Source organism: Hydra vulgaris, chromosome 01 (genome assembly GCF_038396675.1).
Source record: "Hydra vulgaris chromosome 01, alternate assembly HydraT2T_AEP".
Lineage (NCBI taxonomy): Eukaryota > Metazoa > Cnidaria > Hydrozoa > Anthoathecata > Hydridae > Hydra > Hydra vulgaris.
Window position 1 is genome coordinate 34931708 of NC_088920.1, and position 22627 is coordinate 34954334.

General features: G+C 30.5%; 1 protein-coding gene across 1 annotated transcript in view; it reads right to left on the reverse strand.

Annotated features, from left to right (window-relative positions):
• The window catches only part of LOC105845966 (fibrillin-2), a 72355-nt gene that overhangs the window by 19940 nt on the left and 29788 nt on the right, over positions 1 to 22627 (reverse strand). The window contains exons 35-65 of the mRNA XM_065786674.1: positions 21488 to 21634; positions 21295 to 21348; positions 19546 to 19730; positions 19388 to 19447; positions 18458 to 18553; positions 17732 to 17824; positions 17398 to 17542; positions 16569 to 16714; positions 15568 to 15633; positions 14609 to 14756; positions 13923 to 14018; positions 13662 to 13733; positions 11984 to 12127; positions 11696 to 11845; positions 10815 to 10961; positions 10080 to 10226; positions 9795 to 9941; positions 8903 to 9049; positions 8176 to 8322; positions 7895 to 8038; positions 7004 to 7150; positions 6266 to 6412; positions 4363 to 4509; positions 4079 to 4225; positions 3189 to 3335; positions 2454 to 2600; positions 2170 to 2316; positions 1280 to 1426; positions 827 to 845; positions 545 to 744; positions 261 to 407 (exon numbers count right to left, since the gene is read on the reverse strand). Coding sequence (XP_065642746.1) covers positions 261 to 407; positions 545 to 744; positions 827 to 845; positions 1280 to 1426; positions 2170 to 2316; positions 2454 to 2600; positions 3189 to 3335; positions 4079 to 4225; positions 4363 to 4509; positions 6266 to 6412; positions 7004 to 7150; positions 7895 to 8038; positions 8176 to 8322; positions 8903 to 9049; positions 9795 to 9941; positions 10080 to 10226; positions 10815 to 10961; positions 11696 to 11845; positions 11984 to 12127; positions 13662 to 13733; positions 13923 to 14018; positions 14609 to 14756; positions 15568 to 15633; positions 16569 to 16714; positions 17398 to 17542; positions 17732 to 17824; positions 18458 to 18553; positions 19388 to 19447; positions 19546 to 19730; positions 21295 to 21348; positions 21488 to 21634 — 4023 coding nt within the window. The remainder of the gene's footprint in view (positions 1 to 260; positions 408 to 544; positions 745 to 826; positions 846 to 1279; positions 1427 to 2169; positions 2317 to 2453; positions 2601 to 3188; positions 3336 to 4078; positions 4226 to 4362; positions 4510 to 6265; positions 6413 to 7003; positions 7151 to 7894; positions 8039 to 8175; positions 8323 to 8902; positions 9050 to 9794; positions 9942 to 10079; positions 10227 to 10814; positions 10962 to 11695; positions 11846 to 11983; positions 12128 to 13661; positions 13734 to 13922; positions 14019 to 14608; positions 14757 to 15567; positions 15634 to 16568; positions 16715 to 17397; positions 17543 to 17731; positions 17825 to 18457; positions 18554 to 19387; positions 19448 to 19545; positions 19731 to 21294; positions 21349 to 21487; positions 21635 to 22627) is intronic.

Genomic DNA, 22627 nt, shown 5'->3' on the forward strand with positions numbered 1-22627 from the left:
GTTATGAAAAAAAAGATGCTCATATATAAAAGCATCAAAATTTCTGCTCAGTTGAAAAACTAAGATAATTATTTGATGCATTTGTTAATTGTTCACACTGAATTTATTGCAACAAGATATCTTTTCTTTTTTGTCTTTTACTATTCAAACTGTTTTATTTATATGAATGTTTGTACAAAACTTTTGTACTTTTTTAGTATTTTTTTCGTTGGTTTCATTGAACTCAAATAAATGTGTTTACTGCGTACATATTTTATTACCGAGGCATTGGTCTGTGAGCAACTCGATTCCACCGTTACTCGTATTGAAACCACTTTTACATGTGCAGTTGTACCCACCAACCACATTGTTACATATTGCATTAACTGAGCAGTTGTTTTCGTTTGACAAAACACATTCATTAATATCTATAAGCATAAAAAAAAACTTATTAGTTGCAAAGTAACATATTGAAACAGAAGCTATCATATCATAAAAATGCAATAGCGTTCAAAAACAAAACTGACAACCAAAAAGAACTTAGAAAAATAATCGCTTATATTACCCAGACACTGATCGGAAAGAGATTCTATTCCTCCGTTACTTGTATTGAACCCACTTTTACATGTGCAGTTGTATCCACCAACCAAATTATTACATATGGCATTAGCAGAGCAGTTGTTTTCGCTCCACAATTCACATTCGTTAATGTCTACAACCAAAAAAGATATTAGATTGCACAAATTTTTATTCAAATTTAACAATCTTAAAAAAGATTAAAACAAAAAAACGTTTTTTCGTTCTTTTAATTGTTTGCTTTCCAATTTGCAAATAGCATAGAACAAACAAAACATGTGTTCCATCTCCTTTAATTCATATTATTCATGAAGTCATACTTTTTGTATGGTTTGTTGGCACAGGCCATCGTTTTCAACTAAATCTTGCTATATTATGCTGATTTCAAACTTGCTTTTAAGGCATAAGATTGACAGTTTGCCTCACAAAGATTACAACACGTTTCCAGCCTTTTAAGTAGATCATGCTGATGAAATTCGCTGTTAACCGATTCCTCCAATTTGCAAATGATCAACTTTCATGCAACGACAACTGTTGGCAATGTTTTGAGACAATTGAAAAAAAAGTTCATGCTGATTATTAGGCCGCATGGAACACACAAAAAATGTTTTCATCGCATCATTCTTTGTTAGACTTATTAAAACAGAAGTTAGCATATCACAAAAACACAATATTAGTTTCAACAAAAATAACCATATCCCGTTTTTTTTAAAAGCTACATTACCTAGACATTGATTTGAGAGCAACTCAACTCCGCCATTAGTTGTGTTGAAACCACTTTTACACGTGCAGTTGTATCCACCAACAAAATTGTTACAGGTTGCATTAACTGAGCAGTTGTTATTGTCGGACAAGTCACATTCATTGACGTCTACAAATCGTTACAAACAAGAAAAAATGTATTTAGTAAGAAATAACATCATTTCTAGAGAAAACAAACAACAAAATTCAATAAAACAAACCAGTTTGAAAAACACAACTTTCAACAATGATATTTTCGAATGATGAAAATTCATCGAGTGAAAATGATGTGTAGATATTGCATTTAATACGGGCTCTTTATTTATGCAATATTTAAATGAAACTATACAAACAATTAACTGGTCATACATTTTTATACCTAATGCTAAAATAGCTAGTAACCTAAATAAACATTCATTCGACGTCTAACAAATTATAAAGCATTCAACAAAGCATATCAGCATTAACGAAAAACTCAAATTATATGGTCTTGTGACAATGTGCTCATATCTCGCTCAGTAACAAACGCTCTGTAAGTAATGAAAAACTATACGACATAGTGAAAAACATTAAAACATGAAGAAAAAAAAGGTCATTTTTAATCGACAATACTGTTATGAAAAAAAAGATGCTCATATATAAAAGCATCAAAATTTCTGCTCAGTTGAAAAACTAAGATAATTATTTGATGCATTTGTTAATTGTTCACACTGAATTTATTGCAACAAGATATCTTTTCTTTTTTGTCTTTTACTATTCAAACTGTTTTATTTATATGAATGTTTGTACAAAACTTTTGTACTTTTTTAGTATTTTTTTCGTTGGTTTCATTGAACTCAAATAAATGTGTTTACTGCGTACATATTTTATTACCGAGGCATTGGTCTGTGAGCAACTCGATTCCACCGTTACTCGTATTGAAACCACTTTTACATGTGCAGTTGTACCCACCAACCACATTGTTACATATTGCATTAACTGAGCAGTTGTTTTCGTTTGACAAAACACATTCATTAATATCTATAAGCATAAAAAAAAACTTATTAGTTGCAAAGTAACATATTGAAACAGAAGCTATCATATCATAAAAATGCAATAGCGTTCAAAAACAAAACTGACAACCAAAAAGAACTTAGAAAAATAATCGCTTATATTACCCAGACACTGATCGGAAAGAGATTCTATTCCTCCGTTACTTGTATTGAACCCACTTTTACATGTGCAGTTGTATCCACCAACCAAATTATTACATATGGCATTAGCAGAGCAGTTGTTTTCGCTCCACAATTCACATTCGTTAATGTCTACAACCAAAAAAGATATTAGATTGCACAAATTTTTATTCAAATTTAACAATCTTAAAAAAGATTAAAACAAAAAAACGTTTTTTCGTTCTTTTAATTGTTTGCTTTCCAATTTGCAAATAGCATAGAACAAACAAAACATGTGTTCCATCTCCTTTAATTCATATTATTCATGAAGTCATACTTTTTGTATGGTTTGTTGGCACAGGCCATCGTTTTCAACTAAATCTTGCTATATTATGCTGATTTCAAACTTGCTTTTAAGGCATAAGATTGACAGTTTGCCTCACAAAGATTACAACACGTTTCCAGCCTTTTAAGTAGATCATGCTGATGAAATTCGCTGTTAACCGATTCCTCCAATTTGCAAATGATCAACTTTCATGCAACGACAACTGTTGGCAATGTTTTGAGACAATTGAAAAAAAAGTTCATGCTGATTATTAGGCCGCATGGAACACACAAAAAATGTTTTCATCGCATCATTCTTTGTTAGACTTATTAAAACAGAAGTTAGCATATCACAAAAACACAATATTAGTTTCAACAAAAATAACCATATCCCGTTTTTTTTAAAAGCTACATTACCTAGACATTGATTTGAGAGCAACTCAACTCCGCCATTAGTTGTGTTGAAACCACTTTTACACGTGCAGTTGTATCCACCAACAAAATTGTTACAGGTTGCATTAACTGAGCAGTTGTTATTGTCGGACAAGTCACATTCATTGACGTCTACAAATCGTTACAAACAAGAAAAAATGTATTTAGTAAGAAATAACATCATTTCTAGAGAAAACAAACAACAAAATTCAATAAAACAAACCAGTTTGAAAAACACAACTTTCAACAATGATATTTTCGAATGATGAAAATTCATCGAGTGAAAATGATGTGTAGATATTGCATTTAATACGGGCTCTTTATTTATGCAATATTTAAATGAAACTATACAAACAATTAACTGGTCATACATTTTTATACCTAATGCTAAAATAGCTAGTAACCTAAATAAACATTCATTCGACGTCTAACAAATTATAAAGCATTCAACAAAGCATATCAGCATTAACGAAAAACTCAAATTATATGGTCTTGTGACAATGTGCTCATATCTCGCTCAGTAACAAACGCTCTGTAAGTAATGAAAAACTATACGACATAGTGAAAAACATTAAAACATGAAGAAAAAAAAGGTCATTTTTAATCGACAATACTGTTATGAAAAAAAAGATGCTCATATATAAAAGCATCAAAATTTCTGCTCAGTTGAAAAACTAAGATAATTATTTGATGCATTTGTTAATTGTTCACACTGAATTTATTGCAACAAGATATCTTTTCTTTTTTGTCTTTTACTATTCAAACTGTTTTATTTATATGAATGTTTGTACAAAACTTTTGTACTTTTTTAGTATTTTTTTCGTTGGTTTCATTGAACTCAAATAAATGTGTTTACTGCGTACATATTTTATTACCGAGGCATTGGTCTGTGAGCAACTCGATTCCACCGTTACTCGTATTGAAACCACTTTTACATGTGCAGTTGTACCCACCAACCACATTGTTACATATTGCATTAACTGAGCAGTTGTTTTCGTTTGACAAAACACATTCATTAATATCTATAAGCATAAAAAAAAACTTATTAGTTGCAAAGTAACATATTGAAACAGAAGCTATCATATCATAAAAATGCAATAGCGTTCAAAAACAAAACTGACAACCAAAAAGAACTTAGAAAAATAATCGCTTATATTACCCAGACACTGATCGGAAAGAGATTCTATTCCTCCGTTACTTGTATTGAACCCACTTTTACATGTGCAGTTGTATCCACCAACCAAATTATTACATATGGCATTAGCAGAGCAGTTGTTTTCGCTCCACAATTCACATTCGTTAATGTCTACAACCAAAAAAGATATTAGATTGCACAAATTTTTATTCAAATTTAACAATCTTAAAAAAGATTAAAACAAAAAAACGTTTTTTCGTTCTTTTAATTGTTTGCTTTCCAATTTGCAAATAGCATAGAACAAACAAAACATGTGTTCCATCTCCTTTAATTCATATTATTCATGAAGTCATACTTTTTGTATGGTTTGTTGGCACAGGCCATCGTTTTCAACTAAATCTTGCTATATTATGCTGATTTCAAACTTGCTTTTAAGGCATAAGATTGACAGTTTGCCTCACAAAGATTACAACACGTTTCCAGCCTTTTAAGTAGATCATGCTGATGAAATTCGCTGTTAACCGATTCCTCCAATTTGCAAATGATCAACTTTCATGCAACGACAATTGTTGGCAATGTTTTGAGACAATTGAAAAAAAAGTTCATGCTGATTATTAGGCCGCATGGAACACACAAAAAATGTTTTCATCGCATCATTCTTTGCTAGACTTATTAAAAACAGAAGATTAGCATATCACGAAAACTCCAATATTCATTTCCAACAAAAATAACCATATCCCGTTTTTTTTAAAAGCTACAATACCTAGACATTGATTTGAGAGCAACTCAACTCCGCCATTAGTTGTGTTGAAACCACTTTTACACGTGCAGTTGTATCCACCAACAAAATTGTTACAGGTTGCATTAACTGAGCAGTTGTTCTGTCGGACAAGTCACATTCATTGACGTCTACAAATCGTTACAAACAAGAAAATCTATTGATTAAGAAATAACATCATTTCTAGAGAAAACAAACAACAAAATTCAATAAAACAAACCAGTTTGAAAAACACAACTTTCAACAATGATGTTTTCGAATGATGGAATTTCATCGAGTGAAAATGATGTGTAGATATTGCATTTAATACGGGCTCTTTATTTATGCAATATTTAAATGAAACTATACAAACAATTAACTGGTCATACATTTTTATACCTAATGCTAAAATAGCTAGTAACCTAAATAAACATTCATTCGACGTCTAACAAATTATAAAGCATTCAACAAAGCATATCAGCATTAACGAAAAACTCAAATTATATGGTCTTGTGACAATGTGCTCATATCTCGCTCAGTAACAAACGCTCTGTAAGTAATGAAAAACTATAGGAACCATAGTGAAAAACATGAAAACATGAAGAAAAAAAAGGTCATTTTTAATCGACAATACTGTTATAAAAAAGATGCTCATATATAAAAGCATCAAAATTTCTGCTCAGTTGAAAAACTAAGATAATTATTTGATGCATTTGTTAATTGTTCACACTGAATTTATTGCAACAAGATATCTTTTCTTTTTTGTCTTTTACTATTCAAACTGTTTTATTTATATGAATGTTTGTACAAAACTTTTGTATTTTTTTGATATTCTTTCGTTGGTTTCATTAAAATCAAATAAATGTGTTTACTGCGTAAATATTTTATTACAGAGGCATTGGTCTGTGACAACTCTATTCCACCGTTACTCGTATTGAAACCATTTTTACATGTGATATTACCACAACCACATTGTTACATATTGCATTAACTGAGCAGTTGTTTTCGTTTGACAAAAACACATTCATTAATATCTATAAGCATAAAAAAAAACTTATTAGTTGCAAAGTAACATATTGAAACAGAAGCTATCATATCATAAAAATGCAATCAGTTTAAAAACAAAACTGACAACCAAAAAGAACTTAGAAAAATAATCGCTTATATTACCCAGACACTGATCGGAAAGAGATTCTATTCCTCCGTTACTTGTATTGAACCCACTTTTACATGTGCAGTTGTATCCACCAACCAAATTATTACATATGGCATTAGCAGAGCAGTTGTTTTCGCTCCACAATTCACATTCGTTAATGTCTACAACCAAAAAAGATATTAGATTGCACAAATTCTTATTCAAATTTAACAATCTTAAAAAAGATTAAAACAAAAAAACGTTTTTTCGTTCTTTTAATAGTTTGCTTTCCAATTTGCAAATAGCATAGAACAAACAAAACATGTGTTCCATCTCCTTTAATTCATATTATTCATGAAGTCATACTTTTTGTATGGTTTGTTGGCACAGGCCATCGTTTTCAACTAAATCTTGCTATATTATGCTGATTTCAAACTTGCTTTTAAGGCATAAGATTGACAGTTTGCCTCACAAAATTTCAACACGTTTCCAGCCTTTTAAGTAGATCATGCTGATGAAATTCGCTGTTAACCGATTCCTCCAATTTGCAAATGATCAACTTTCATGCAACGACAACTGTTGGCAATGTTTTTGAGACAATTGAAAAAAAAGTTAATCCAAGAAATATTAGGCCGCATGGAACACACAAAAAATGTTTTCATCGCATCATTCTTTGTTAGACTTATTAAAACAGAAGTTAGCATATCACAAAAACACAATATTAGTTTCAACAAAAATAACCATATCCCGTTTTTTTTTAAAAGCTACATTACCTAGACATTGATTTGAGAGCAACTCAACTCCGCCATTAGTTGTGTTGAAACCACTTTTACACGTGCAGTTGTATCCACCAACAAAATTGTTACAGGTTGCATTAACTGAGCAGTTCTTATCTTGGACAAGTCCACATTCATTGACGTCTACAAATCGTTACAAACAAGAAAAAATGTATTTAGTAAGAAATAACATCATTTCTAGAGAAAACAACCAACAAAATTCAATAAAACAAACCAGTTTGTAAAACACAACTTTCAACAATGATATTTTCGAATGATGAAAATTCATCGAGTGAAAATGATGTGTAGATATTTCATTAATACGGGCTCTTTATTTATGCAATATTTAAATGAAACTACTACAAACAATTAACTGGTCATACATTTTTATACCTAATGCTAAAATAGCTAGTAACCTAAATAAACATTCATTAGACGTCTAACAAATTATAAAGAATTCAACAAAGCATATCAGCATTAACTAAAAACTAAAATTATAAGTACTTGTGAAAATGTGCTCATATCTCGCAAAGTAAAAAACGCTCTGTAATTAATGAAAAAAAATACGACATATTGAAAAAAATTAAAACATGAAGAAAAAAAAGGTCATTTTTAATCGAAAATACTGTTATTAAAAATAAGATGCACATATATAAAAGCATCAAAATTTCTGCTCAGTTGAAAAACTAAGATAATTATTTTATTCATTTGTTTTTTGTTCACACTGAATTTATTTCAACTTGATATCTTTTCTTTTTTGTCTTTTAATATTCAAACTGTTTTATTTATATGAATGTTTGTACAAAACTTTTGTACTTTTTTAGTATTTTTTTCAGTTTTTTCATTGGAACTCAAATAAATGTGTTTACTGCGTACATATTTTATTACCGAGGCATTGGTCTGTGAGCAACTCGATTCCACCGTTACTCGTATTGAAACCACTTTTACATGTGCAGTTGTACCCACCAACCACATTGTTACATATTGCATTAACTGAGCAGTTGTTTCGTTTGACAACACATTCATTAATATCTATAAGCATAAAAAAAAACTTATTAGTTGCAAAGTAACATATTGAAACAGAAGCTATCATATCATAAAAATGCAATAGCGTTCAAAAACAAAACTGACAACGAAAAAGAACTTATAAAAATCATCGCTTATATTACCCAGACACTGATCGGAAAGAGATTCTATTCCTCCGTTACTTGAGTTGAACCCTCTTTTACAAGTGCAGTTGTATCCACCAACCAAATTATTACATATGGCATTAGCAGAGCAGTTGTTTTCGCTCCACAATTCACATTCGTTAATGTCTACAACCAAAAAATATAGATTGCACAAATTTTTATTCAAATTTAACAATCTTAAAAAGATTAAAACAAAAAAACGTTTTTTCGTTCTTTTAATTGTTTGCTTTCCAATTTGCAAATAGCATAGAACAAACAAAACATGTGTTCCATCTCCTTTAATTCATATTATTCATGAAGTCATACTTTTGTATGGTTTGTTGGCACAGGCCATCGTTTTCAACTAAATCTTGCTATATTATGCTGATTTCAAACTTGCTTTTAAGGCATAAGATTGACATTTTGCCTCACAAAGATTACAACACGTTTCCAGCCTTTAAGTAGATCATGCTGGAATGATACGATCTAACAAATTCCTAAACTGCAAATGATCAACTTTCATGCAACGAACAATGTTGGCAATGTTTTGAGACAATTGAAAAAAAAGTTCATGCCGAATATTAGGCCGCATGGAACACACAAAAAATGTTTTCATCGCATCATTCTTTGTTACAAGTTATTAAAACAGAAGTTAGCATATCACAAAAACACAATATTAGTTTCAACAAAAATAACCATATCCCGTTTTTTTTAAAAGCTACATTACCTAGACATTGATTTGAGAGCAACTCAACTCCGCCATTAGTTGTGTTGAAACCACTTTTACACGTGCAGTTGTATCCACCAACAAAATTGTTACAGGTTGCATTAACTGAGCAGTTGTTATTGTCGGACAAGTCACATTCATTGACGTCTACAAATCGTTACAAACAAGAAAAAATGTATTTAGTAAGAAATAACATCATTTCTAGAGAAAACAAACAACAAAATTCAATAAAACAAACCAGTTTGAAAAACACAACTTTCAACAATGATATTTTCGAATGATGAAAATTCATCGTAAAATGATGTGTAGATATTGCATTTAATACGGGCTCTTTATTTATGCAATATTTAAATGAAACTATACAAACAATTAACTGGTCATACATTTTTATACCTAATGCTAAAATAGCTAGTAACCTAAATAAACATTCATTCGACGTCTAACAAATTATAAAGCATTCAACAAAGCATATCAGCATTAACGAAAAACTCAAATTATATGGTCTTGTGACAATGTGCTCATATCTCGCTCAGTAACAAACGCTCTGTAAGTAATGAAAAACTATAAAAAAGTCCTAAGTGAAAAACATTAAAACATGAAGAAAAAAAAGGTCATTTTTAATCGACAATACTGTTATGAAAAAAAAGATGCTCATATATAAAAGCATCAAAATTTCTGCTCAGTTGAAAAACTAAGATAATTATTTGATGCATTTGTTAATTGTTCACACTGAATTTATTGCAACAAGATATCTTTTCTTTTTTGTCTTTTACTATTCAAACTGTTTTATTTATATGAATGTTTGTACAAAACTTTTGTACTTTTTTAGTATTTTTTTCGTTGGTTTCATTGAACTCAAATAAATGTGTTTACTGCGTACATATTTTATTACCGAGGCATTGGTCTGTGAGCAACTCGATTCCACCGTTACTCGTATTTGAACCACTTTTACATGTGCAGTTGTACCCACCAACCACATTGTTACATATTGCATTAACTGAGCAGTTGTTTTCGTTTGACAAAACACATTCATTAATATCTATAAGCATAAAAAAAAACTTATTAGTTGCAAAGTAACATATTGAAACAGAAGCTATCAATATCATAAAAATGCAATAGCGTTCAAAAACAAAACTGACAACCAAAAAGAACTTAGAAAAATAATCGCTTATATTACCCAGACACTGATCGAAAAGAGATTCTATTCCTCCGTTACTTGTATTGAACCCACTTTTACATGTGCAGTTGTATCCACCAACCAAATTATTACATATGGCATTAGCAGAGCAGTTGTTTTCGCTCCACAATTCACATTCGTTAATGTCTACAACCAAAAAAGATATTAGATTGCACAAATTTTTATTCAAATTTAACAATCTTAAAAAAGATTAAAACAAAAAAACGTTTTTCGTTCTTTTAATTGTTTGCTTTCCAATTTGCAAATAGCATAGAACAAACAAAACATGTGTTCCATCTCCTTTAATTCATATTATTCATGAAGTCATACTTTTTGTATGGTTTGTTGGCACAGGCCATCGTTTTCAACTAAATCTTGCTATATTATGCTGATTTCAAACTTGCTTTTAAGGCATAAGATTGACAGTTTGCCTCACAAAGATTACAACACGTTTCCAGCCTTTTCATCAGATCATGCTGATGAAATTCGCTGTTAACCGATTCCTCCAATTTGCAAATGATCAACTTTCATGCAGACGACAACTGTTGGCAATGTTTTGAGACAATTGAAAAAAAAGTTCATGCTGATTATTAGGCCGCATGGAACACACAAAAAATGTTTTCATCGCATCATTCTTTGTTAGACTTATTAAAACAGAAGTTAGCATATCACAAAAACACAATATTAGTTTCAACAAAAATAACCATATCCCGTTTTTTTTAAAAGCTACATTACCTAGACATTGATTTGAGAGCAACTCAACTCCGCCATTAGTTGTGTTGAAACCACTTTTACACGTGCAGTTGTATCCACCAACAAAATTGTTACAGGTTGCATTAACTGAGCAGTTGTTATTGTCGGACAAGTCACATTCATTGATGTCTACAATAAACAAACAAGAAAAAATGTATTTAGTAAGAAATAACATCATTTTCTGAGAAAACAAACAACAAAATTCAATAAAACAAACCAGTTCAGAAACAGATTTTCAACAATGATATTTTCGAATGATGAAAATTCATCGAGTGAAAATGATGTGTAGATATTGCATTTAATACGGGCTCTTTATTTATGCAATATTTAAATGAAACTATACAAACAATTAACTGGTCATACATTTTTATACCTAATGCTAAAATAGCTAGTAACCTAAATAAACATTCATTCGACGTCTAACAAATTATAAAGCATTCAACAAAGCATATCAGCATTAACGAAAAACTCAAATTATATGGTCTTGTGACAATGTGCTCATATCTCGCTCAGTAACAAACGCTCTGTAAGTAATGAAAAACTATACGACATATTTAAAAAAATTAAAAAATTAACAAAAAAAAAGGGCATTTTTAATCGACAATACTGTTATGAAAAAAAGATGCTCATATATAAAAGCATCAAAATTTCTGCTCAGTTGAAAAACTAAGATAATTATTTGATGCATTTGTTAATTGTTCACACTGAATTTATTGCAACAAGATATCTTTTTTTTCTCTTTACTATTCAAACTGTTTTATTTATATGAATGTTTGTACAAAAACTTTTGTACTTTTTTAGTATTTTTTCGTTGGTTTCATTGAACTCAAATAAATGTGTTTACTGCGTACATATTTTATTACCGAGGCATTGGTCTGTCAGCAACTCTATTCCACCGTTACTCGTATTGAAACCACTTTTACATGTGCAGTTGTACCCACCAACCACATTGTTACATATTGCATTAACTGAGCAGTTGTTTTCGTTACAACAAAAACACATTCCATTAATATCTATAAGCATAAAAAAAAACTTATTAGTTGCAAAGTAACATATTGAAACAGAAGCTATCATATCATAAAAATGCAATAGCGTTCAAAAACAAAACTAACAACCCCAAAAGAACTTATAAAAATTATCGCCTATATTACCCAGACACTGATCGGAAAGAGATTCTATTCCTCCGTTACTTGAGTTGAACCCTCTTTTACAAGTGCAGTTGTATCCACCAACCAAATTATTACATATGGCATTAGCAGAGCGGTCTTCGCTCCACAATTCACACTCGTTAATGTCTCAACCAAAAAAGATATTAGATTGCACAAATTTTTATTCAAATTTAACAATCTTAAAAAAAGATTAAAACAAAAAAACGTTTTTTCGTTCTTTTAATTGTTTGCTTTCCAATTTGCAAATAGCATAGAACAAACAAAACATGTGTTCCATCTCCTTTAATTCATATTATTCATGAAGTAGTCTTTTATCATTTATAGGCCATCGTTTGCAACTAAATCTTGCTATATTATGCTGATTTCAAACTTGCGCCGGAGGGCACAGATTGACAGTTTGCCTCACAAAGATTACAACACGTTTCCAGCCTTTTTAAGTAGATCATGCTGATGAAATTCGCTGTTAACCGATTCCTCCAATTTCCAATAAAGCGTTCATGACAATTGTTGGCAATGTTTTAGAACAATTGAAAAAAAAGCTCGTGCTAATTATTAGGCAGGGCATTGAACACACAAAAATGTTTTTTAATTCATCATTTATTTATTCATTTATTAAAACAGAAGTTAGCATATCACAAAAACACAATATTAGTTTCAACAAAAATAACCATATCCCGTTTTTTTTAAAAGCTCACTCCTAGAACATATGATTTGGAGCAAATTCAACTCCGCCATCTAGTTGTGTTGAAACCACTTACAGTCATGTTTATATGCACCAACAAAATTGTTACAGGTTGCATTAACTGAGCAGTTGTTATATATGAACAGTCACAGTACATTAATGCTGCAAACAATTCTTAGGACAAAAATGTATTTAGTAAGAAAACATATAGTTTCTAGAAACAAACAACAAAAATAAATAAAAACAAACCAGTTTGAAAAACACAACTTTCAACAATGATATTTTCGAATGATGAAAATTCATCGAGTGAAAATGATGTGTAGATATTGCATTTAATACGGGCTCTTTATTTATGCAATATTTAAATAAAACTATACAAACAATTAACTGGTCATACATTTTTATACCTAATGCTAAAATAGCTAGTAACCTAAATAAACATTCATTCGACGTCTAACAAATTATAAAGCATTCAACAAAGCATATCAGCATTAACGAAAGACTTCAAATTATATGGTCTTGTGACAATGTACTCATATCTCGCTCAGTAACAAACGCTCTGTAAGTAATGAAAAACTATACGACATAGTGAAAAACATTAAAACATGAAGAAAAAAAAGGTCATTTTTTAATCGACAATACTGTTATGAAAAAAAAGATGCTCATATATAAAAGCATCAAAATTTATGCTCAGTTGAAAAACTAAGATAATTATTTGATGCATTTGTTAATTGTTCACACTGAATTTATTGCAACAAGATATCTTTTCTTTTTTGTCTTTTACTATTCAAACTGTTTTATTTATATGAATGTTTGTACAAAACTTTTGTACTTTTTTAGTATTTTTTCGTTGGTTTCATTGAACTCAAATAAATGTGTTTACTGCGTACACATGTTTTCTTCCAGAGGCATTGGTCTGTGAGCAACTCTATTCCACCGTTACTCGTATTGAAACCACTTTTACATGTGCAGTTGTACCCACCAACCACATTGTTACATCTTGCATTAACTGAGCAGTTGTTTTCGTTTGACAAACACATTCATCAATATCTATAAGCATAAAAAAAACTTATTAGTTGCAAAGTAACATATTGAAACAAGAAAAGTTATCATATTAGTAAAAATGCAATAGCGTTCAAAAACAAAACTAAGACCAAAAAGAACTTAGAAAAATAATCGCTTATATTACCCAGACACTGATCGGAAAGAGATTCTATTCCTCCGTTACTTGAGTTGAACCCTCTTTTACAAGTGCAGTTGTATCCACCAACCAAATTATTACATATGGCATTAGCAGAGCAGTTGTTTCGCTCCACAATTCACATTCGTTAATGTCTACAACAAAAAAGATATTAGATTGCACAAATTTTTATTCAAATTTAACAATCTTAAAAAAGATTAAAACAAAAAAACGTTTTTTCGTTCTTTTAATTGTTTGCTTTCCAATTTGCCGTCATAGAACAAACAAAACATGTGTTCCATCTCCTTTAATTCATATTATTCATGAAGTCATACTTTTTGTATGGTTTTCTGTTGGCGCAGGCCATCGTTTTCAACTAAATCTTGCTATATTATGCTGATTTCAAACTTGCTTTTAAGGCATAAGATTGACAGTTTGCCTCACAAAGATTACAACACGTTTCCAGCCTTTTAAGTAGATCATGCTGATGAAATTCAAGGTATTTTAACCGATTCCTCCAATTTGCAAATGATCAACTTTCATGCAACGACAATTGTTCGCAATGTTTTGAGACAATTTGAAAAAAAAAGTTCATGCTGATTATTGGCCGCATGGAACACACAAAAAATGTTTTCATCGCATCATTCTTTGTTAGACTTTAAAACAGAAGGAGCTAGGCATATCACAAAAACACAATATTAGTTTCAACAAAAATAACCATATCCATTTTTAAAAGCTACATTACCTAGACATTGATTTGAGAGCAACTCAACTCCGCCATTAGTTGTGTTGAAACCACTTTTACACCGTGCAGTTGTATCCACCAACAAAATTGTTACAGGTTGCATTAACTGAGCAGTTGTTATTGTCGGACAAGTCACATTCATTGACGTCTACAAATCGTTACAAACAAGAAAAAATGTATTTAGTAAGAAATAACATCATTTATTAAGAGAAACAAACAACAAAATTCAATAAAACAAACCAGTTTGAAAAACACAACTTCAGACAATGATATTTTAAATAATGAAATTCATCGAGTGAAAATGATGTGTAAGTATTGCATTTAATACGGGCTCTTTATTTATGCAATATTTAAATGAAAACTCCTACAAACAATTAACTGGTCATACATTTTTATACCTAATGCTAAAATAGCTAGTAACCTAAATAAACATTCATTCGACGTCTAACAAACTATAAAGCATTCAACAAAGCATATCAGCATCGCCGAAGACAATTCTATGGTCAATGAATGATATCTCGCTCAGTAACAAACGCTCTGTAAGTAATGAAAACAACATAGTGAAAAACATTAAAACATGAAGAAAAAAAAAGGTCATTTTTAATCGACAATATTGTTATGAAAAAAAAGATGCTCATATATAAAAGCATCAAAATTTGCTAAGATTGAAAAACTAAGATAATTATTTGATGCATTTGTTAATTGTTCACACTGAATTTATTGCAACAAGATATCTTTTCTTTTTTGTCTTTTGTTATTATTCAAACTGTTTTATTTATATGAATGTTTGTGTCAAAACTCTTGTACTTTTTTAGTATTTTTTCGTTGGTTTCATTGAACTCAAATAAATGTGTTTACTGCGTACATATTTTATTACCGAGGCATTGGTCTGTGAGCAACTCGATTCCACAGTTACTCGTATTGAAACCACTTTTACATGTGCAGTTGTACCCACCAACCACATTGTTACATATTGCATTAACTGAGCAGTTGTTTCGTTTGACAAAACACATTCCATTTAATATCTATAAGCATAAAAAAAAACTTATTAGTTGCAAAGTAACATATTGAAACAGAAGCTATCATATCATAAAAATGCAATAGCGTTCAAAAACAAAACTGACAACCAAAAAGAACTTAGAAAAATAATCGCTTATATTACCCAGACACTGGAAAGAGATTCTATTCCTCCGTTACTTGAGTTGAACCCTCTTTTACAAGTGCAGTTGTCTATCCACCAACCAAATTATTACATATGGCATTAGCAGAGCAGTTGTTTTAGCTCCCACAATTCACTCGTTAATGTCTACAACCAAAAAAGATATTAGATTGCACAAATTTTTATTCAAACAGCTGAATAATCTTAAAAAAGATTAAAACAAAAAAACGTTTTTTCGTTCTTTTAATTGTTTGCTTTCCAATTTGCAAATAGCATTAGACAAACAAAACATGTGTTCCATCTCCTTTAATTCATATTATTCATGAAGTCATACTTTTTGTGTGTGTGTGTGTGTGTGTGTGTGACTTATGTGGCACAGGCCATCGTTTTTGACTGAATATCTACTATGTATGATTCCGACCTTAAGCCCTAAGATTGACAGTTTGCCCTCACAAAGATTACAACACGTTTCCAGCCTTTTAAGTAGATCATGCTGATGATACAAACTGCACACAAACATCCAATTTGCAAATGATCAACTTTCATGCAACGACAATTGTTGGCAATGTTTTAGAGACAATTCTAAAAAAAAGTTCATGCTGATTATTGGCCGCATGGAACACACAAAAAATGTTTTCATCGCATGATTCTTTGTTAGACTTATTAAAACAGAAGTTAGCATATCACAAAAACACAATATTAGTTTCAACAAAAATAACCATATCCCGTTTTTTTTAAAAGCTACATTACCTAGACATTGATTTGAGAGCAACTCAACTCCGCCATTAGTTGTGTTGAAACCACTTTTACACGTGCAGTTGTATCCACCAACAAAATTGTTACAGGTTGCATTAACTGAGCAGTTGTTATTGTCGGACAAGTCACATTCATTAACGTGTACAGAACAACAACAGAAAAAATGTATTTAGTAAGAAATAACATCATTTCTGAGAAACAAACAACAAAATTAAATAAAACAGGTTTTGAAAAACACAACTTTCAACAATGATATTTTCGAATGATGAAAATTCATCGAGTGAAAATGATGTGTAGATATTGCATTTAATACGGGCTCTTTATTTATGCAATATTTCAAATGAAACTATACAAACAATTAACTGGTCATACATTTTTATACCTAATGCTAAAATAGCTAGTAACCTAAATAAACATTCATTCGACGTCTAACAAATTATAAAGCATTCAACAAAGCATATAGGCATTAACGAAAAACTCAAATTATATGGTCTTGTGACAATGTGCTAATATCTCGCTCAGTAACAAACGCTCTGTAAGTAATAGAAGAGCTTCTTCGACATAGTGAAAAACATTAAAACATGAAGAAAAAAAAGGTGATTTTTAATCGACAATACTGTTATGAAAAAAAAGATGTATATATAAAAGCATCAAAATTATGCTCAGTTGAAAAACTAAATAATTATTTGATGCATTTGTTAATTGTTCACACTGAATTTATTGCAACAAGATATCTTTTCTTTTTTGTCTTTTACTATTCAAACTGTTTTATTTATATGAATGTTTGTACAAAACTTTTGTACTTTTTTAGTATTTTTTTCGTTGGTTTCATTGAACTCAAATAAATGTGTTTACTGCGTACATATTTTATTACCGAGGCATTGGTCTGTGGGCCAACTCGATTCCACAGTTACTCGTATTGAAACCACTTTTACATGTGCAGTTGTACCAACCACATTGCTACATATTGCATTAACTGAGCAGTTGTTTTCGTTTGACAAAAACACATTCATTAATATCTATAAGCATAAAAAAAAACTTATTAGTTGCAAAGTAACATATTGAAACAGAAGCTATCATATCATAAAAATGCAATAGCGTTCAAAAACAAAACTGACAACCAAAAAGAACTTAGAAAAATAATCGCTTATATTACCCAGACACTAATTAAGAGATTCTATTCCTCCGTTACTTGTTATCGAACCCACTTTTACATGTGCAGTTGTATCCACCAACCAAATTATTACATATGGCATTAGCAGAGCAGTTGTTTTCGCTCCACAATTCACATTCGTTAATGTCTACAACAAAAAAGATATTAGATTGCACAAATTTTTATTCAAATTTAAATTTTTAAAAAATTAAAACAAAAAAACGTTTTTTCGTTCTTTTAATTGTTTGCTTTCCAATTTGCAAATAGCATAGAACAAACAAAACATGTGTTCCATCTCCTTTAATTCATATTATTCATGAAGTCATACTTTTTGTATGGTTTGTTGGCACAGGCCATCGTTTTCAACTAAATCTTGCTATATTATGCTGATTTCAAACTTGCTTTTAAGGCATAAGATTGACAGTTTGCCTCACAAAGATTACAACACGTTTCCAGCCTTTTAAGTAGATCATGCTGATGAAATTCGCTGTTAACCGATTCCTCCAATTTGCAAATAATAAACTTGCTCATGAACGACAACTGTTGGCAATGTTTTGAGACAATTGAAGAAAAAAGTTCATGCTGATTATTAGGCCGCATGGAACACACAAAAAATGTTTTCATCGCATCATTCTTTGTTAGACTTATTAAAACAGAAGTTAGCATATCACAAAAACACAATATTAGTTTCAACAAAATAACCATATCCCGTTTTTTTTAAAAGCTACATTGCCTAGACATTGATTTGAGAGCAACTCAACTCCGCCATTCGTGTTGAAACCACTTTTACACGTGCAGTTGTATCCACCAACAAAATTGTTACAGGTTGCATTAACTGAGCAGTTGTTATTGTCGGACAAGTCACATTCATTGACGTCTACAAATCGTTACAAACAAGAAAAAATGTATTTAGTAAGAAATAACATCATTTCTAGAGAAAACAAACAACAAATTGAATAAAACAAACCAGTTTGAAAAACACAACTTTCAACAATGATATTTTCGAATGATGAAAATTCATCGAGTGAAAATGATGTGTAGATATTGCATTTAATACGGGCTCTTTATTTATGCAATATTTAAATGAAACTATACAAACAATTAACTGGTCATACATTTTTATACCTAATGCTAAAATAGCTAGTAACCTAAATAAACATTCATTCGACGTCTAACAAATTATAAAGCATTCAACAAAGCATATCAGCATTAACGAAAAACTCAAATTATATGGTCTTGTGACAATGTGCTCATATCTCGGCTGGTAAACCGTTCTGTAAGTAATGAAAAACTATACGACATCATGAAAAACATAAAACATGAAGAAAAAAAAGGCGATTTTTAATCGACAATACTGTTATGAAAAAAAAGATGCTCATATATAAAAGCATCAAAATTTCTGCTGAGTTGAAAAACTAAGATAATTATTTGATGCATTTGTATAATCTTTCACACTGAATTTATTGCAACAAGATATCTTTTCTTTTTTGTCTTTTACTATTCAAACTGTTTTATTATATGAATGTTTGTACAAAACTTTTGTACTTTTTTAGTATTTTTTCGTTGGTTTCATTGAACTCAAATAAATGTGTTTACTGCGTACATATTTTATTACCGAGGCATGGTTTTATGAGCAACTCGATTCCACCGTTACTCGTATTGAAACCACTTTTACATGTGCCAGAGTGTGCCCCACCAACCACATTGTTACATATTGCATTAACTGAGCAGTTGTTTTCATTTTTTGACAAAACACATTAAGCATTAATATCTATAAGCATAAAAAAAACTTATTAGTTGCAAAGTAACATATTGAAACAGAAGCTATCATATCATAAAAATGCAATAGCGTTAAAAAACAAAACTGACAACCAAAAAGAACTTAGAAAAATAATCGCTTATATTACCCAGACACTGATCGGAAAGAGATTCTATTCCTCCGTTACTTGTTATCGACCCACTTTTACATGTGCAGTTGTATCCACCAACCAAATTATTACATATGGCATTAGCAGAGCAGTTGTTTTCGCTCCACAATTCACATTCGTTAATGTCTACAACCAAAAAAGATATTAGATTGCACAAATTTTTATTCAAATTTAACAATCTTTTTTAAAAAAGATTAAAACAAAAAAACGTTTTTTCGTTCTTTTAATTGTTTGCTTTCCAATTTGCAAATAGCATAGAACAAACAAACATCTTGTTCCATCTCCTTTAATTCATATTATTCATGAAGTCATACTTTTGTATGGTTTGTTGGCACAGGCCATCGTTTTCAACTAAATCTTGCTATATTATGCTGATTTCAAACTTATTAAGGCATAAGATTGACAGTTTGCCTCACAAAGATTACAACACGTTTCCAGCCTTTTAAGTAGATCATGCTGATAAAATTGACTATTAACCGATTCCTCCAATTTGCAAATGATACAACTTCATGCAACGACAATTGTTGGCAATGTTTTGAGACAATTGAAAAAAAAAGTTCATGCTAGTTATTAGGCCGCATGGAACACACCAAAAAATGTTTTCATCGCATCATTCTTTGTTAGACTTATTAAAAACAGAAGTTAGCATATCACAAAAACACAATATTAGTTTCAACAAAAATAACCATATCCCGTTTTTTTAAAAGCTACATTACCTACGACATTGATTTGAGAGCAACTCAACTCCGCCATTAGTTGTGTTGAAACCACTTTTACACGTGCAGTTGTATCCACCAACAAAATTGTTACAGGTTGCATTAACTGACAGTTGTTATTGTCGGACAAGTCACATTCATTGACGTCTACAAATCGTTACAAACAAGAAAAAATGTATTTAGTAAGAAATAACATCATTTCTAGAGAAAACAAACAACAAAATTCAATAAAACAAACCAGTTTGAAAAACACAACTTTCAACAATGATATTTTCGAATGATGAAAATTCATCGAGTGAAAATGATGTGTAGATATTGCATTTAATACGGGCTCTTTATTTATGCAATATTTGAAATGAAACTATACAAACAATTAACTGGTCATACATTTTTATACCTAATGCTAAAATAGCTAGTAACCTAAATAAACATTCATTTCGACGTCTAACAAATTATAAAGCATTCAACAAAGCATATCAGCATTAACGAAAAACTCAAATTATATGGTCTTGTGACAATGTGCTCATATCTCGCTCAGTAACAAACGCTATAATAATAGAAACTATACGACATAGTGAAAACCATTAAAACATGAAGAAAAAAAAGGTAACGTCGACAATACTGTTATGAAAAAAAAGATGCTCATATATAAAAGCATCAAAATTTCTGCTCAGTTGAAAAACTAAGATAATTATTTGATGCATTTGTTAATTGTTCACACTGAATTTATTGCAACAAGATATCTTTTCTTTTTTGTCTTTTACTATTCAAACTGTTTTATTTATATGAATGTTTGTCAAAACTTTTGTACTTTTTTAGTATTTTTTTCGTTGGTTTCATTGAACTCAAATAAATGTGTTTACTGCGTACATATTTTATTACCGAGGCATTGGTCTGTCAGCAACTCGATTCCACCGTTACTCGTATTGAAACCACTTTTACATGTGATTATTACCACCGCCACCCATTGTTACATATTGCATTAACTGAGCAGTTGTTTTCGTTTGACAAAACACATTCATTAATATCTATAAGCATAAAAAAAAACTTATTAGTTACAAAGTTGAACATATTGAAACAGAAGCTATCATATCATAAAAATGCAATAGCGTTCAAAAACAAAACTGACAACCAAAAAGAACTTAGAAAAATAATCGCTTATATTACCCAGACACTGATTGGAAAGAGATTCTATTCCTCCGTTACTTGTATTGAACCCACTTTTACATGTGCAGTAGTATCCACCAACCAAATTATTACATATGGCATTAGCAGAGCAGTTGTTTTCGCTCCACAATTCACATTCGTTAATGTCTACAACCAAAAAAGATATTAGAATTGCCAGAATTTTTATTCAAATTTAACAATCTTAAAAAGATTAAAACAAAAAAACGTTTTTCGTTCTTTTAATTGTTTGCTTTCCAATTTGCAAATAGCATAGAACAAACAAAACATGTGTTACCATCTCCTTTAATTCATATTATTCATGAAGTCATACTTTTTGTATGGTTTGTTGGCACAGGCCATCGTTTTCAACTAAATCTTGCTATATTATGCTGATTTCAAACTTGCTTTTAAGGCATAAGATTGACAGTTTGCCTCACAAAGATTAAGAACACGTTTCCAGCCTTTTAAGTAGATCATGCTGATGAAATTCGCTGTTAACCGATTCCTCCAATTTGCAAATGATCAACTTTCATGCAACGACAATTGTTGGCAATGTTTTGAGACAATTGAAAAAAAAGTTCATGCTGATTATTAGGCCGCATGGAACACACAAAAAATGTTTTCATCGCATCATTCTTTGTTAGACTTATTAAAACAGAAGTTAGCATATCACAAAAACACAATATTAGTTTCAACAAAAATAACCATATCCCGTTTTTTTTAAAAGCTACATTACCTAGACATTGATTTGAGAGCAACTCAACTTGACAGTTGGTTGTCTGAAACCACTTTTACACGTGCAGTTGTATCCACCAACAAAATTGTTACAGGTTGCATTAACTGAGCAGTTGTTCTGGACAAGTCACATTCATTAGACATCTTCAATAACAGAACAAGAAAAAATGTATTTAGTAAGAAATAACATCATTTCTAGAGAAAACAAACAACAAAATTCAATAAAACAAACCAGTTTTGAAAACAGGGAATTTCAACAATGATATTTTCGAATGATGAAAATTCATCGAGTGAAAATGATGTGTAGATATTGCATTTAATACGGGCTCTTTATTTATGCAATATTTTAAATGAAACTATACAAACAATTAACTGGTCATACATTTTTATACCTAATGCTAAAAT